This window comes from Pan troglodytes, chromosome 11 (assembly GCF_028858775.2).
Source record: "Pan troglodytes isolate AG18354 chromosome 11, NHGRI_mPanTro3-v2.0_pri, whole genome shotgun sequence".
NCBI classification, from domain to species: domain Eukaryota; kingdom Metazoa; phylum Chordata; class Mammalia; order Primates; family Hominidae; genus Pan; species Pan troglodytes.
In genome coordinates, this window is record NC_072409.2 from 42,090,234 (window position 1) to 42,108,407 (window position 18,174).

An 18,174-nucleotide genomic window follows, 5' to 3' on the forward strand; every position below is an offset into this window, starting at 1 on the left:
TCACAAGGTCAGGAGATAGAGACCATCCTGGCTAACACGGTGAAACCCCGTCTCTACTAAAAATACAAAAAAAAAAAAAAAAAAAAAAATTGGCCAGGGGTGGTGGCTGGCGCCTGTAGTCCCACCTGCTCGGGAGGCTGAGGCAGGAGAATGGCGTGAACCCGGGAGGCGGAGCTTGCAGTGAGCCGAGATCGTGCCACTGCACTCCAGCCTGGGCGACAGAGCAAGACTCTGTCTCAGAAAAAAAAAAAAAAAATTTTGGATGGGTATCCTAGGTATTTTTGTGTTAACCATTTGTAAGTTTTAGTCTTTTAAAAAAACCACTAAATTAGATTATGTAGTTGAACAATATAAAGGCATCCATTCATAAGTTCTTGTGTAAGATTTTGCCTTTATGGTTTTATTCTTATAGATTAATCTAGTTCTGGATCACCCAAGAAGATTAATGTTATATAGATGAAATCTATAGGTATGTTGTTTTTGGCCTAAAACAGACTTGTCCTTACCCAGACATTTTATAAAAATTGCTAACTGTGGCCAGGCGCGGAGGCTCACGCCTGTAATCCCAGCACTTTGGGAGGCTGAGGCTGGCTGGTCACGAGGTCAAGAGATCGAGACCATCCTGGCCAACATGGTGAAACCCTGTCTCTACTAAAAATACAAAAATTACCTGGGTGTGGTGGCACACCCCTGTAGTCCCAGCTACAAGGGAGGCTAAGGCAGGAGAATCACATGAACCCTGGAGGCGGAGGTTGCAGTGAGCCGAGATCGTGCCACTGCACTCCAACCTGGCCACAGTGAGACTCCGTCTTAAAAGAAAAAATTGCTAACAAGATGCATGGGTTTGAATTGTATTTCCATGCTGTACACCTCTTTTCAGAGGTAAAGTATACCAACGGTTGTAAAAAACATGTAAAAGTGAAATGGCTGTTTTATATTTCTGCTTTTTTCCTTTCTCATGTAGTTTTTCCTGTTGTAACTTTCATAAATTATTTGGTAAATTGATTTGAATATGTCTTTCTATTGATGAAGCAATCCACATGCAGCTCCAAAAATTCATTTATTTAGCTTTCCCACCGTAAGACAGAAGGGTCTGGAATACACCTTTATTTAAGAAAGTTGCTAGCTAGACTAAGCTTTGTGGGGGCAAGAAGGAAAAAGAAAAAAATAAGGAAGTTGCTTAGTTTGATTTGTGGTCAATACACTGAACTACAAAGATAAGAGAGTCCCAGCCTGTTTTACTGTTTTGCTTCTTTAAAGTACTTGTAGTTCTTTATCTCCATGTGCATCATCAGGGAATTGTGCTGAGTCTGCTCATTTTTGGGGAAGAGAGGAGACAAGTCTGCAATATAGCCAGTGCCAATAACATTCTCCCAATATGCCACATAGAGGCACTAACAGCTGTGGGTTTGAGAACAATATTTGCGTTCATTTACTGTCTATTCTTTGCCACTGCTCCCAGGGGAGGTGTCAGCGTCTGAGTCCTGCACACCCTGTGTCAGCTTTCTCTTGCTCTTTTGATTGTTCCTGCCCAACACTGCCTCCCTCGCCTGTGGGAACACCTACCAGCTTATTTTGGCTGCTCATCACACGATTGCTTAGCACTGTTGGCATATAATTATATATTATCTTCTTCTGGATTGTAGAATTCTGAGAGGGAAGAAAGCAGGTCTAACTGCCTTCTGCCACAAGTTGTTCCAAGGCTCCCCACCTTGTCCCTGTGCCCTCTACTAAGACTGCATTTGAAGTTACTTCTTCACTGGGGCTGGTGGGGTCTGGCTTCTCAGATACTATTCACCCTACAGGATCTACCGGCTGCCGTATCCTACTTCCCCTTTCTGTGTCACCTGAACACTTCAAAACCTAGACTGTACATACTGTTACGAATAGCTGATTTTTAAATACTTTATACGTAATACATAAATTCATAGTATTTATGAATAGTAGTGTTTGAGCACCATGTTAAACCTAACATCATGTTAACATAGTAGGCACTATTTATTGCCTGGCACAGAGTAAGCATTTCATCATGTTAGCAGCAAACTGCTGGGCTCTGTGTTGAGCATTTTGAATTCTTTAATTCATTTTATCCTGTTTACCTGATGAGGAATGAGAAATTAGAGTCCCCAAGACAAAGTCTAGTTAAGATTGTATGGTAAGTGGCAGAACTGATCGGAACCTTCTAGAGTCCCTGTTCTTAGTCCCTATACTACACTGCTCCTGGGACTATCACATGTAAATAGACTTCAGGGGTTTATTTTTGTTTTTTAAATATTAAGCTGAGATAAGTAGACATAAGAAATACATACTATTGGCTGGGCATGCTGGCTGATGCCTGTAATCCCAGCACTTTGAGAGGCCAAGGTGGATGGATCACTTGAGGCCAGGAGTTTGAGACCAACCTGGCCAACATGGTGAAACCCTGTCTCTACTAAAAATACAAAAAAATTAGCTGGGCATGGTGGTGCACACCTATAGTCCCGGCTACTCGGGAGGCTGAGGCATGAGAATCACATGAACCCGGGAGGCAGAGGTTGCAATGAGCTGAGATTGTGCCACTGCACTCCAGCCTGGGCGACTAAGCGAGATTCTGTCTCAAAAAAAAAAAAAAAAAGAAAAAGAAAAAAGAAATACATACTATGTATAGCTTATCTATGTCTCAATTGAGATGCTTTATAAAAGTACACTCAATTCAATAAACTGGAATTAAAACTTGAGAAGTTGTGAAGATAGGTCAGGATGGGAAGTAGGTAGTTACAAGTTAGGAAGCATGTATGCAAGTCATGGGAAGTTTGTATCTAAATCTGAATGTGAAAAGGTTCACACGCCTCCCTCTGAGACCTATTTTTGTTTTCCTTTTAGGTTGTGCTTGTTCCCTTTATTTGAATTCTACTTATAAAAATGTGTCAAGGACTTTTAGGTTTTTTAGTTATCACATGACTAAACACTTTCAAAATCACTAATCAACCTTCTAGAGGTATGGAGATTGTTTTTAAAATTATAATTACTAAGGTATGCAAAAGTTTTTGGCAATTTAATAATTTTGTGTTGCGAATCGTCAACAGTCTTGACAAGATCTGTCCTTAGCCTCCAGGTGCACTTGGCTGCTGAGTGTAACACTCTGTAATTGTCCGAAGATGCCTAGAAACATGGTTTTCTCGTTGTTAAGGCCAAAAGGAAGAGGGTCCTCTTTAAGTAACATTGCTTATTTTAATATGTATTGTTAAAAGATGGTCTTTATTCATTTATTTAGGGCATTATATGATTATTTGTTTTGTCTTATTTTCTGAGCTAAAAGAATGCACTTATTAATTAGCTGGGCATGGTGACGTTTGCCTGTAGTCCCAGCTACTTGGGAGGCTGAGGCAGGAGAATCGCATGAACCCAGGAGGCGGAGGTTGCAGTGAGCTGAGATCATGCCACTGTACTCTAGCCTGGGCGACAGAGCCAGAGTCCATCTCAAAAAACAAAAACAAAACAAAAAAACCCGAAAGAATGCACTTAGTGAACCCTTCCCTGTATATGGCCAGTATGTTGTATTATGCTGTATATTTCAGCACTCAGTCCATTTCTCATTTGGAAAATATAAATGTGTTGCTGGTGGCAGAAACAGTCTCTTAGAGTTGCTGGGAGGCAGCCATATGGTTAACTTTTTTTTTTATGTTAACTAATCAGTTATTTCAAATTGCAAAAGTCAGCAATATGTTCTTGCATATTTATTTGTTTACTTATTTTTTATGTTTTTCAGACGAAGTCTCACTCTGTCACCCAGGCTGAGTGCAGTGGCACTGTTAGGGCTCACTGCAGCCTTGAACTCCCACTCTCAAGTGATCCTCCCACCTCAGCCTCAAGTGATCCTCCCACCTCAGCCTCCTGAGTAGCTGGGACTTCAGGTGTATATCACACCTGGCCTTTTTTTTTTTTGTAGACAGGGGTCTTGCTATGCTGCCCAGGCTGATCTCAAACTCTTGGACTCAAGCAATTCTCCTGCCTCAAATTCCCAAGCAGTGGGATTACAGGCATGAGCCACGGCGCCCAGCCTTTCTTACATATTTAAAAATACTAGGAAAGGGATCCTTTTATGGCAGAGGACTTGTATCACTAAGGTTTTTTTGTTTGTTTGTTTGTTTTGAGACAAGGTCTCACTCTGTCGCCCAGGCTGGAGTACAGTGGCGCAATCATGGCTCACTGCCGCCTTGGCCTATCGGGTTCAAGTGATCCTCCTGAGTATGGGACCACAGGTGTATGCCACCACACCTGGCTATGTTTTTTTTTTTTTGTAGAGATGGAGTCACACTATGTTGTCCAGGCTGGTCTTGAATTCCGAGTTCAAGTGATCCTCTTGCCTTGGCCTCTTAAAAGTGTTGGGATTACAGGCGTGAGCCACTGTGGCCAGCTACTATGGTTTTTTTGTTTTGTTTTGTTTTGTTTTGTTTTGTTTTGTTTTTGACAGAGTCTTGCTCTGTTGCCAGGCTGGAGTGCAGTGGTGCAATCTCGGGTTACTGCAACCTCTGTCTCCCGGGTTCAAGCGATTCTCCTTCCTCAGCCTCCCAAGTAGCTGGGACTATAGGCGCGTGCCACCACACCCAGCTAATTTTTTTTTGTATTTTTAGTAGAGACGGGGTTTCACCATGTTGGCCAGGATGGTCTCGATCTGTTGACCTTGTGATCCACCCACCTCGGCCTCCCCAAGTGTTGGGATTACAGGCGTGAGCCACCGTGCCTGGTCTATGGTTTTTTTTGTTTTTGTTTTTGTTTTTTTTGAGACGGAGTCTCTCTCTGTCGCCCAGGCTGGAGTGCAATGGTGCCATCTCGGCTCACTGCAAGCTCCGCCTCCTGGATTCACGCCATTCTCCTGCCTCAGCCTCCCGAGTAGCTGGGACTACAGGCACCCACCACCACGCCCGGCTAATTTTTTGTGTTTTTTAGTAGAGACGGGATTTCACCGTGTTAGCCAGGATGGTCTCGATCTCCTGACCGCGTGATCCACCCGCCTCGGCCTCCCAAAGTGCTGGGATTACAGGCGTGAGCCACCACGTCCAGCCAGGCCTATGGCTTTTTTTTTTGAGACAGAGTTTCACTCTGTCGCCCAGGCTGGAGTGCAGTGGTGCGATCTCGGCCACTGCAACCTCCGCCTCCCGGGTCCACGCCATTCTGCCTCAGCCTCCTGAGTAGCTGGGACTATAGGCGCCCGCCACTGCGCCCAGCTAATTTTTTGCATTTTTAGTAGAGACAGGGTTTCACCATGGTCTCGATCTCCTGACCTTGTGATCCACCCACCTCGACCTCCCAAAGTGCTGGGATTACAGGCGTGAGCCACCGCGCCTGGCCTGTGGTTTTTAATTGTCCTGATTTCATGTTCTGTTTCTTTCTTAACAGAATCAGCTCCTATTTTTATTGATCACAGATGCTATATTCTTTTATATTTATTTTGTACTTATTAAAACAATTATTCATGATATGACCATAACCAGCAATAATCCATGAAATTATTGTGGCTTAATAAATGATGGCAATGAAGATTTCACTCCTGTGTAGCTCCTTCTGTCTAACTCTGTGTTAATAATTTTAGCAAGCAAGACTTGAGCTATATGTGGCTACTGAGGATCATAGCCAAGGAGTAAAGAAGATGAAAGAATTTGATGACCACCAATCATGGCCAGAAGTTGATTTGTTAATTTGTACTTTAATAAGTCATGGTCCATTTAGGATCTTGCTAATTCCTGTTTCATTATGCATGGGAATTTCTTGAGTAATTAAGTAAGGTTGTTGAGCTTTTTGTTTCATCAACAGATATTCGTTACTAACCCACTGAGTCAGTTAGCTCAGGCTAAAAAGCAGGCTGCAGAATGCAACTTCAAGATGGCAATCTCAGCCTCAACATGGCTCATGTTATGTGTCCTGGGAGGGTTGACCACTGGTGTGCTCCACATTCTGTTCATTCTAGGATCCTGAAGGAATCTCTCCAAGCTGGGACAGATGGGTCTCAAAGCAGAGAGAAAACAGAGATGGTAGAACCGTATGTTGTATTAGTCCATTTTGCATTGCTATAAAAGAATACCTGAAGGTGGGTGATTTATGAGGAAAATAGGTTTATTTGGCTTGTAGTTCTGCAGGCTGTACCAGAGGCATGGCACCAGAATCTGCTTCTGGCGAGGGACCTCAGGGAGCTTCGAATCATGGCAGAAGGTGAAGGGGAGCAGGTTTCACATGGTGAGAGAGGGAACAAGAGAGTGGGGAGGAAGTGACAGGCTTTTTTTAACAGTCAGATCTCATGGTAACAATATGAGCGAGCACAGCGTCTAGATGTTCATGAGGGATCTGTCTTTATGACCCAGACACGTTCCACTAGGCTCCGCCTCCAATACTGGGGATCAAATTTCAACATGAGATTTGGAGCGGACAAACATCCAAACTACACATGCTATTTTCACTCACATTTTATTGGCCAAAGCAAGTCATATGGCTAAGTTGCACTCTGGACCCACAGTGAAAGGGGCAGTGAATGTTTTTGCAATAATATCTGCCACAGTGCCTTCTGACATTTTAAAAATTGTGGCAAAAACCCGATAATATTTTCTACCTTAACCATTTTTAAGTATACAGTACAGTAGTGTTGACTATATGTAAACGGTTGTGCAGCAAGTCCCTAGAATTTATTCATCTTGTAAAACAAACTCTATACTCACTGAACTTGCCTTTTCCCCGCCCCTCTCTAGTCCCTGGCCACCACCACTCTTCTAAGAGTTTGATGACCTCAGATACCTCATATAGGTAAAATTATGCAGTATTTGCCTTTTTGTCACTGGTTTGTTTTACTTAGCATAATTTCCTAAAGGTTCATCCATGTTATGGCATATGGCAGGATTTCCGTCTTTCTGAAGGCTGAGTAGTTTTCCATTGTTACTAACACACTGAGTTTGCTTAGGCTAAACTGTGTATAGCACTATTTATCCATTCATCAGTCAGTGGACATTTGGGTTGCTATCGATTGTGAATAATGCTGCAATGAACATAAATGTGCAAATATCTCTTTGAGATTCTGTTTTCATTTCTTTTGTATATGTAGCCTTCCCACATTGTTTTTTAAAAAATATTTATTATTTATTTATTTATTATACTTTAAGTTCTAGGGTACATGTGCACAACGTGCAGGTTTGTTCCATATGTATACATGTGCCATGTTGGTGTGCTGCACCCATTAACTCGTCATTTACATTAGGTATATCTCCTAATGCTATCCCTCCCCGCTCCCCCCACCCCGCGACAGGCCGGGTGTGTGATGTTCCCCTTCCTGTGTCCAATGTTTATTTATTTATTTATTTATTTATTTATTTTGTGTTCCATTAAAACTTTATTTACAGAAACAGGCTATTTGCCAATATTTTAATCTATTAAAAATTACTCACGTTGGCCGGGCGCGGTGGCTCATGCCTGTAATTCCAGCACTTTGGGAGGCTAAGGCGGGCGGATCAGAGAGATCGAGACCATCCTGGCTAACACGGTGAAACCCCGTCTCATTGGCCTGATGAATCTTTCATATTTAGGTGGTTTTCTTGTAAAGCCATCTCCAACAAAGCACACGTTAGTAACTATCCTCTTCCATGCCTTCTTTCCTGTTCGAATAACTTTTAATACTTCTGCTTCTCCCTGGGCACGTACTTTAGGCAGAGGGACTTCCCATTTTCCCGCCTTCTCTTTTCGTTTCTGTTTAATCATATTGGAAGGTACTTTAGCTCGAGATTGTCCCTCTCTGTCCAGCAGATAGGCAGGTACTGCTCCCTGTGGAGTCTTTTCATCATTCTTTTGTTTGGTGTTTTTCTTTTCATGCATCTTTGATAGTCTTTTTTTCATTTGTATTTTCTCAGCATGGCGCTGTTTATGTTAAAGCTTAGCCTTCAGACCATTTTCTTTGCCTTCTTTGAACGTTCATGAGCCTCCTTTCCTTCTTTCTCTTTTTCTCATGGTAATCCAAACGGTATCCATAGCGTTTACGGTGTAATTCAATATATTCGTTCTGTGGCATGGTGACGGCCGCAGAGCCGCCAGGAGCAGCCCCTGGGGTGCGAAAATGCTCTCAATTTTCGGGTCTCAAAGACCCACAAGCCCACGCCACGCAGGCCGGGACAGGAAAGCTATTTATTTATTTAATAATAGAGATGGGGTCTTGCTATGTTGCCCAGGTTGGTCTCTAACTTCCGGCCTCAAGCGACCCTATCACCTCAGACTCCCAAAGTGCTAGGATTACAGATGTGAGCCACTGTGCCTGACCCCCACGTTCTTTTTTTTTTTTTTTTTTTTTTTTTTTGAGATGGAGTCTTGCTCTGTCACCCAGGCTGGAGTGCAGTGGTGCGATCTCGGCTGACTGCAAGCTCTGCCTCCCGGGTTCACGCCATTCTCCTGCCTCAGCCTCCCGAGTAGCTGTGACTACAGGCGCCTGCCACCATGCCCGGCTAATTTTTTGTATTTTTTTAGTAGAGATGGGGTTTCACTGTGTTAGCCAGGATGGTCTCGATCTGTTGACCTCGTGATCCGCCTGCCTCGGCCTCCCAAAGTGCTGGGATTACAGGCGTGAGCCACCGTGCCCGGCCCCCACGGTCTTAATCATTAAAAAAGTTAACTGTAATGGCTAATGAGAATTTACCAACATAAAACATATTTCTTCAGTTATTAATAATTTTTAGGTGTTCCTGTTTAGTACGCTGCCTGAATCTAAAGACTAAAGGAAAAATAGGTAAAGACTTCATTAAATCTTTTGAAAATTTTCTTTAGACTTTCAGAATAAAAGTAGTAAGTGTACAACTAATTTGAATATTCATGGTATAAGACTGAAATCAGGTCATTAAGTTGTGCTGAATATAGATTTTAATATCTAAGGATTTTCATAAAACATGATTTATCCTAGAAGATAATTCATCCATGTAGGGATTGAACTTTTCTTTCAATGTGAAAATTTGATTGAAGGGAATTTTGCTGTAGCTTATTACTATCCTTCAAGGTTTCAGGCTGATGTTTAAGCTTTTGGAAGGCTTTGAGTTTTGATATTGAAAGCCCTAAAAGCATCTTCATTTTAGAAGTAGTTGTATATGATCCTTTTATGATTTTTTTTCATGTAAATTGTATGTGTGAAAGTTCACTTAACTGGGAAACAAAGTTTCTTTCAAGTAAATGTTTATTTTCTATTAGTTTTAGCTGTATAGAAAAGCTGTGAAGGTAGTACAGAGAGTTCCCATAAACTGCACACCCAGCTTCCCTGTTAACATCTTACACTAGTGTGGTACATTTGTTAAAAATTAATGAACCAATGTTGATGCACTAGTATTAACTGAAGCCCATAGCATATTCAGATTTCCTTAGGTTTTTAATCAATGTAAAATTACATAACATTAAATTAATCATTTTAAAGTGTACAATCTAGTGACATTTAGTACATTCATAATGTTCTAAGAGTTCCAAAACATTTTTATCACCTCTAAAGAAAACTTGATCTGTTAGGCCACGATTCCCTGTTCCCTACTACATGCAGACCTTGGAAACCAACAACCTACTTTCTGTCTCTATGGATTTGCCTATTCTGGATATTTCATTAAATGAAGTCACATAATATGTTGCCTTTTGTGTTTGGCTTCTTTTTTTAGCATACTGTTTTTTAGGTTCATCCACTTTGTAGCACATATCTTATTTTCATGGCTGAATAATTTCATTATATATGTATACATATTCCATTGTGTATGTATATGTATATATATATGATATCGATACAAAACTATCAAACTTTTCCACAGTGGCTGAGCCATTTTACATTCTCATCAGTAGTATATGATGATTCCAATTTCTCTACATTTTTTATAAAAAAACTATTTCCTACTTATTTTCCTTTTTTTCTCCCAGTATAGTATAACCTAGTTGGTGCAAAGCAGTATCTCATTGTGGTTTCAATTAGCATTTTCCTAAATGATGAATAATTTTGAGGATTTTTTTTTTTATTTTTATTTTTTTTTGAGATAGAGTTTTGCTTAGTTGGCCAGGCTGGAGTGCAGTGGTGTGATCTCGGCTCACTGCAACCTCTGGGTTCAAGCGATTCTCCTGCCTCAGCTTCCTGAGTAGCTGGGATTACAGGCACTCGCCATCATGCCTGACTAATTTTTGTATTTTTAGTAGAAACGGGGTTTCACCATGTTGGCCAGGCTGGTCTTGAACTCCTGACCTCAGGTGATCCACCCACCTTGGCCTCCCAAAGTGCTGGGATTACAGGCGTGATACACTGCATGTGGCTGATTTTCAGCATCTTTTTATGTATTTGCTGGCCATATAACTGCATTTGTTGGCCATATAACTGCTTTGGAGAAATGTCTGTTCAGGTCATTTGCCTATTTTTTAATTGAGTTTTTTGTGTTTTTTGTTGTTGTTGAGTTCTAAGAGGTCTTTTTATATCCTTGATACTAGGCCCTTATCAGATGTATGGTTTGCAAATAAATAATCTCCCATTCTGTAGGATGGCCTTTCGTTTTCTTTGTAATGTCCTGTGATGTACAAAAGTTTTACATTTTGATTCAGTCCAATTTATTCTTTTGTTGCTTAGTTCTTGGTGCCATATCTAAGAATCCATTAAAAAAAATACAAAGTCAAGAAGAGTCATCCCTGTTTTTATTTTAAGAGCATTACAGTCTTTTTTTTTTTTTGGAGACGGAGGCTCGCTTTGTTGCCCAGGCTGGAGTGCAGTGGCGTGATCTTGGCTCACTCTGTTGCCCAGGCTGGAGTGCAGTGGCGTGATCTCGGCTCACTGCAAGCTCCGCCTCTCGGGTTCACGCCATTCTCCTGCCTCAGCCTCCCGAGTAGCTGGGACTACAGGTGCCCGCCACCGCGCCCGGCTAATTTTTTTATTTTTAGTAGAGACGGGGTTTCACCATGTTAGCCAGGATGGTCTCGATCTCTTGACCTCGTAATCCACTCGCCTCAGCCTCTCAAAGTGCTGGGATTACAGGCGTGAGCCACTGCGCCCGGCCAAGTTTTTGTACTTTTAGTAGAGACGGGGTTTCATCGTGTTAGCCAGGATGGTCTTGATCTCCTGACCTCGTGATCCGCCCGCCTCGGCCTCCCAAAGTGCTGGGATTACAGGCGTGAGCCACCGCGCCCGGCCTTGTTTTTGTTTTTTTGAGACAGGGTCTCACTCTGTTGCCCAGGCTGGAATGCAGTGGCATGATCTTGGCTCACTGCAACCTCTGCCTCCTGAGTAGCTGGGACTCCAGGCATGTGCCACCCTGCTCTGCTAACTTTTTGTATTTTTGGTAGAAATGAGATTTCACCATGTTGCCCAGGCTGATCTCGAATTTTTGGGCTGAAACAATCCACCCACCTCGGCCTCCCAAAGTGCTGGGATTACAGGCATGGGCTACCGTGTCCAGCTAAGAGCTCTATAGTTTTAGTTCTTATATTTAGCTCTGTGGTACATTTTGAGTTAGTTTTTGTATATAGTGTAAGGTAGGGGTCTAACTTTATCCTTTTGTATATGGAAATCCAGTTATCCCAGAACCATTTGTTAAAGAGACTATTCTTTCTCTGTTGAATGTTCTTGGGTCCCTTGTTGAAAATCAATTGGCCTTTCATGTATAGGTTAGGTTCTGTACTCTAAATTTTATTTCATTGGTCTATATGTCTTTCCTTATGCCATTACCACACTGTCTTAATTGCCAGTGCTTAGTAGTAAGTTTTGAAATTGGGAAGTGTGAGTCCTCCTGTTTTGTTCTCTTTTTCAAGATTATTTTGGCTATTTGGAGCCTCCTATAATTCCATATGAACTTGAGGATAGCCTTTTCCATTTCTGCAAGAAAAAAAAAAAAGAAAAAAAACCCCTGGAATTTTAATAGAGATTGCATTGTGGCTGTAAGATTGCTTTGGATAGCATTGCTATCTTATCAATTTTAAGTCATCTAATTCTTGAATTGTATCCTATAAGTTTGGTATGTTGTGTTTTTGGTATTATTTGTGTCAAAGTATTTTCTTTTTTCCCTTGTGATTTCTTCTTTGACCCATCGGCTATTTAAGAGTGTGTTGGGCCGGGCACGGGGGCTCATGCTTGTAATTCCAGCACTTTGGGAGGCCAAGGCGGGTGGATCACGAGGTCAGGAGTTCAAGACCAGCCTGGTCAATATGGTGAAACCATGTCTCTACTAAAAATACAAAAATTATCTGGGTGTGGTGGCACACACCTATAGTCCCAGCTGCTCAGGAGGCTGAGGCAGGAGAATTGCTGGAACCCGGGAGGTGGAGGTTGCAATGAGCTGAGATCATGCCACTGCACTCGGGCCTGGGCAACAGAGCAAGACTCCGTCTCAAAAACAAAAAGTGTGTTGTTTAATTTCTATATATTTGTTCCTGTTTTCCTTCTGTAAAGTTTCATTCCATGAGGTCAGAGAAGATACTTGGAATGCTTTCAGTCTTTTAAAATTTAGTGAGACTTTTTTGTGGTCTAACGTATGGTCTATGTTGGAGAATATCTTTGTGGATCTTCTGCCTAGTTGTCTTATTCATTATTGAAAGTAGGGTATTAACTGGGCACAGGGGCTCACGCCTGTAATCCCAACACTCCGGGAGGCCGAGGTGGGCGGATCACTTGAGGCCAGGAGTTCAAGACCAGCCTGGCCAACAAGGTGAAACCGTCTCTACTAAAAATACAAAAAAAAAAAAAAAAAAAAAAAAAAAAAAATTAGCCAGGCGTGGTGGTGGGCACTTGTAATCCCAGCTACTCGGGAGGCTGAGGCAGGAGAATCGCTTGAACCTGGGAGGTGGAGGTTGCAGTGAGCTGAGACTGCATCACTGCACTCCAGCCTGGGCAACAAGAGTGAGAACCTGTCTCAAAAAAAAAAAAAAAAAAGAAAGAAGTAAAGGAAGTAGGGTATCAAAGACTCCAGCTGTTTTTGAACTATTTCTCCTTTTAATTCTGTCACCTTTTGCAGGAGGCTCTGTTCTTAGGTGTATATATATTTCTAAAAGTTATAAGTTTTTCTGTCCTTTCACAGTTCTTTCTTCTTTTCTTTTGTTTCTTTCTTTCTTTTTTTTGGAGATGGAGTCTAGCTCCGTCGCCAGGCTGGAGTGCAGTGGTGCGAACTCGGCTCACTGCAACCTGCGCCTTCTGGGTTCAAGTGATTCTCCTGCCTCAGCCTCCTGAGTAGCTGGGACTATAGGCGCGTGCCACCATGCCCAGCTAATTTTTGTATTTTTAGTAGAGTCAGGGTTTCACCATGTTGGCCAGGTTGGTCTTGATCTCTTGACCTTGTGACCTGCCCACCTCAGCCTCCCAAAGTGCTGAAATTTAAGAGATAGGGTCTTGCTCTGTTGCCCAGGCTGGAGTGCAGTGGTGTGATCATAGCTCACTATAGCCTTGAACTCCTGGGCTCAAGTGATCCTCCTGCCTCAGCCTCCTGAGTAGCTGGGACTATAGGCACACACCACTGCACCTTGCTAATTTAAAAAAAAATTTTTTTTTTTTGAGATGGCATCTCACACTGTCTGCCAGGCTGGAGTGCAGGGGCGCAATCTTGGCTTACTGCAAACTCCATCTCCCAGGTTCAAGTGATTCTCCTGCCTCAGCCTCCTGAGTAGCTGGGATTACAAGTGTGCGCCACCACACCTGGCTAATTTTTTTTTTTTTTTTTTTTGAGACGGAACTTCGCTCTTGTTGCCCAGGCTGCAGTGCAATGGTGCGATCTTGGCTCACCACAACCTCTGCCTCCCAGGTTCAAGTAATTCTCCTGCCTCAGCCTCCCGAGTAGCTGGGATTACAGGCATGCACCACCATGCCCGGCTAATTTTGTATTTTTAGTAGAGACAGGGTTTCTCCATGTTGAGGCTGGTCTCGAACTCTTGACCTCAGGTGATCTGCCCGCCTCGGCTTCCCAAAGTGCTGGGATTACAGGCTTGAGCCACGGTGCCCGGCCTAATTTTTGTAGTTTTAGTAGAGGCAGGGTTTCGCCATGTTGGTCAGGCCGGTCTCGAGCTCCTGACATTGTGATCTGCCCACCTTGGCCTCCCAATCAGCTGTTAATCTTATCGAGGACCCCTTTTACATGATGAACCACTTTCTTTTCCTTTTGAGGCCTGGTCTTGTTTTGTCCCCAGGCTGAAGTCCAGTGGCGCGATCATGGCTCATTGCAGCCTTGACCTCCCAGGCTCAGCTTATCCTCCTTCCTCAGCCTCCTGAGTAGCTGGGACCACAGGCGTGTACCCCCACACTTGGATAATTTTTAAATTATTTGTAGACATGAGGTCTCCTTACGTTTCCCAGGCTGGTCTCAAACTCCTGGATTCAAGTGATCCTCCTGCCTTGGCCTCCCAAAGTGTTGGGATTATAGGCTGGAGCCACGGTGCTTATCCAAGTCACTACTTTCTTGCTGCTTTCAAGATTCTTTTTGTCATTTGACAGTTTGATTACAAAATGTCTTGGTGTGGATCCCTTTATTTTTCTTGAAGTGTATTGAGCTTCTTGGATGTTTAGATTTGTGTCACATCAAATTTGGGAAGTTTTCTGTCATTATTTCTTCAAATATTCTTTCCCTTTCCTCTCTTGCCTCTATGACTCCAGTTATATGTATGTTGGTATGCTTGATGGTGTTCCATAGGCATCTTAGACTCTGTTGATTTCTCTTCCTTCTTTTTTCTTTCTGTTCTTCAGACTGGGTAAATTCAACTGACCTATCTTCAAGTTGGCTGATTGTTCTGTCAGTTCAAATCTGCCATTGAAATCCTCTAGTGAAGTTTTTTTTTTTGTTTTGTTTTAGTTATTGTACGTTTCAGCTCCAGGATATCTATTTGTTTCTTTTTTATAATTTCTGTCTCTTTGTTGGTTTTCTGTTTGTTGAGACATTGTTCTCCTGGTTTCTTGTCATTCTTTTTCCTTTTTCCTTTTTTTTTTTTTTTTTTTTTTTTTTTTTGAGACAGGGTCTTGCTCTATTGCCGAGGCTGGAGAGCAGTGGTGTAATCATGGCTCACTGCAGCCTTGACCTTGCAGGGTCAAGTAATTCTCCCACCTCAGCCTCCCAAGTAGCTTGGGAGAAGTGCCACCATGCCTGGCTAATTTATTTTTATTCCTTTTAGAAAGGGGGTCTTGCTATGTTACCCAGGCTTCTTATTATTCTTTGTCCATCATTTCCATTAGCTCATTGAACACATTTAAGACAGTTGATTTAAAATCTTTGTCTAGTAAGTCCAGTGTCTGTTCTTCTTCTCAGTCTCTTTGTGTTAATTTCTCCTGTGTATGTACCATACTGTTTTTATTTCTTCACATGCTTTGTAACATTTTGTTGAAAACTGGAGGTTTTGAATATTATAATGTGGTGACTCCGGAAATCAGACCCTTCCTTCTGAGTTTTTGTTGTTTGCTATGAGTTGTAGTTGTTTAGTGAGTGTTCTAAACTCTTTCCAAATTCTGTGTTCTTTGTTGTGTTTGTTCTCTAAAGTCTCTTTCTTAGCCTGTGTTCAGCTGATGCTTTTTTTGTTTGTTTGTTTTTTGTTTTTTTGAGATGGAGTCTTGCTCTGTCACCCAGGCCAGGGTGCAGTGGCGCGATCTCAGCTCACTGCAACCTCCACCTCTCGGGTTCAAGCAATTCTCCTGCGTCAGCCTCCTGAGTAGCTGGGACTAGTGGTGTGTGCCACTATGCCTGGCTAATTTTTGTATTTTTAGTAGAGATGGGGTTTCGCCATGTTGGCCAGGCTGGTCTTGAACTCCTGACCTCAGGTGATCCACTGGCCTCAGCCTCTCAAAGTGCTGGGATTATAGGTGTAAGCTACCACGCCCGACACTTTGTTTTTTGTTTTTTAGAGATGGGGTCTCACTCTGTCACTCAGGCTACAGTGCAGAGGCATCATAACTCACTGTAGCCTTGAACTCCTTTGCTCAAGTGATCCTCCCACCTGAGTCACTGGGATTATAGGCTGAGCCACCACTAGTGTTTTGACAGACTTTTTTGAATACCTAGAGCTTCCCTCCACCATCCCCCAAAAAAGAGTAGAAAGAAAGGAGGACAACCACCTTCTCCCAGTCTTTGCAGAATGGCTGTGTTGGGGGACACTGTGGTTGCTTAGCCCTGCTGTTTACAACTCTACTCTAGCCTCATTTCCTGCTTGTGCTGAGCTGAAAGTTCAGCTAAAGGGTCTTTTCAGATCTTTTCTGAGCATGCTTCCTGCCCTGGGCATATATGCATGACTTTCTAAATTCCTAACCTTAGTATAAGTGGACATTGTTGAATGCCCTAATTTCCAAAAGAAACTTTCTCCCAGCTTTTCCTCTCAGGCTGTTGGTGTGTCTGTTTGCCTCAACTGAAATCTTTTGCCCCAGGTGGCTGCAGGTGATTTGCCTTACAAGTTTTTTGAGCAATACCCTCTGAAGAGACACCTCTCTGCCCTGTTCCAAGTTAGGGAAAGCAAAGACCAATGTCTTGTGTCAGTCCTTTAGGTAACCCGCAGGCTCAAAACAGGCAAACGCAATTCTTTCAGAATCTCTTCCTCTGGAAGCAGGGACTAAAGGAGTAGGTTCCCAGACTGAGAATGCAGGCTGCTGTCTTCAAGACTGCCACTGGGGAAGGGAAAGAGAGAGGGCAAGTCAAAATGCTGCAAAGCTTTTCTACTGTTTCAAGTTGCTTTTATATTCAGTTTGCTGAGTTGCTATAAATGTATTTTCTGGAGTTGTGACAAAGCTGATCTGACAGTTTTTGCTTGATTTTTTAGTCATCTGTGGAGGGATGGGCCATTGGAGTTACCTGCCTCACCATTTTTACGATGTCCCTTAAGAAAGACTTTTGCTTTGTTTTTAGAGACAAAACAAAAATGTTTTGTGCTATGCTGCTTCGAACTCCTGGCCTCAAGCGATCCTCCTACCTCAGCCTCCTAAATAGCTGGGACTATAAGTGTGTGCCGCTGCGCCCAGCTCCCAAGAAAGATTTTTGAAAGTTATATTATGATACGTTGCTTTAATGAGTAGCGTTAAATAAATTATATTAATGTTTATAAAAATTATCAACAGGATGGAATCCGACGTGGTAGGCCCAGAGCAGACACTGTCCGCGATTTAATAAATGAAGGAGAGCATTCATCCAGCAGAATCCGTTGTAACATCTGTAATAGGGTGTTTCCACGGGAGAAATCGCTCCAGGCTCACAAAAGGACTCATACAGGTAAGTTGAGCAAATTTTATAGAGACTGCCAGAAGTAACACTTTTTTTGAGATAGTCTTGCTCTGTTGCCCAGGCTGGAGTGCAGTGGCGCGATCTTGGCTTACTGCAAGCTCCGCCTCCTGGGTTCAAGCAATTCTCTTGCCTCAGCCTCCTGAGTAGCTGGGATTACAGGTGTGTGCCACCACGCCCAGCTAATTTTTGTATTTTTAGTAGAGATGGGGTTTCACCATGTTGGTCAGGCTGGTCTCGAACTCCTGACCTTGTGATCCACCTGCCTTGGCCTCCCAAAGTGCTGGGATTACAGGCGTGAGCCACCGCGCCTGGCCAGAAGTAACACTTAACTGAATGCTGATTTGATATTGATTAATAAATTAACTTTTTAGTTGCTTTATATTTTCTTATTACCACTATTAGTTATGAAGTTTTTTAAAAAGGCAGTATAGTCAGTTTCTTTTTGGTGGAGAGTGGTGGTTTTATGAATACTGGTTACATGTGATTTCTAAAGTTATCATGGTAATTAACCTAGATGTCATAGTCATGTTATTGGCAAATTTAGTTTTACCCCCTACTTGCCCAAATTGTACTTGATATACTTTTATCTATGTAATTGTTAAAATTCATCTGTAGGCCAAAAACATTAATTGTCAAGTTTTTAATAGAATGTTTAGAGTCCTCACTGTGCTATCAGGACATTTGACCTAAGCATTAAATCTGTGGTGAACTATGGTAGGCAGCCATCTCAAGATTATGGTACATCTTTATTTGCATATGGAAATTATATTTGCATTTTAAATATCATTTAGAGAGCCAAAAAAAAAAAGTATAGAGGGCCCTTGTTCTCGCTATAAAGTTGGCCCCAAAGGAAGGAACCTTATAGTTCATCTAATAGTTTACAGGTGAGGAAACTGAAGTGCCAAAAATCCAACTACTACCTGCTTACAATCAGTCTCTCATACCTTTAAAGCTAGAGCTACACTGCCCCATACAGTAGCTACTGTGACTCCTG

At 42.4% G+C, this 18,174-nt stretch overlaps 1 protein-coding gene and 1 pseudogene across 1 annotated transcript in view; one reads left to right on the forward strand and one right to left on the reverse strand.

The window, feature by feature from the left end:
• ZNF367 (zinc finger protein 367) overlaps positions 1–18,174 on the forward strand; it is a 32,709-nt gene that overhangs the window by 3,351 nt on the left and 11,184 nt on the right. The window contains exon 2 of the mRNA XM_528719.7: positions 17,018–17,168. Within this exon, the coding sequence (XP_528719.2) occupies positions 17,018–17,168 (151 nt within the window). The remainder of the gene's footprint in view (positions 1–17,017; positions 17,169–18,174) is intronic.
• LOC104007950 (ribosome biogenesis protein NSA2 homolog) lies at positions 7,344–8,139 on the reverse strand (annotated as a pseudogene).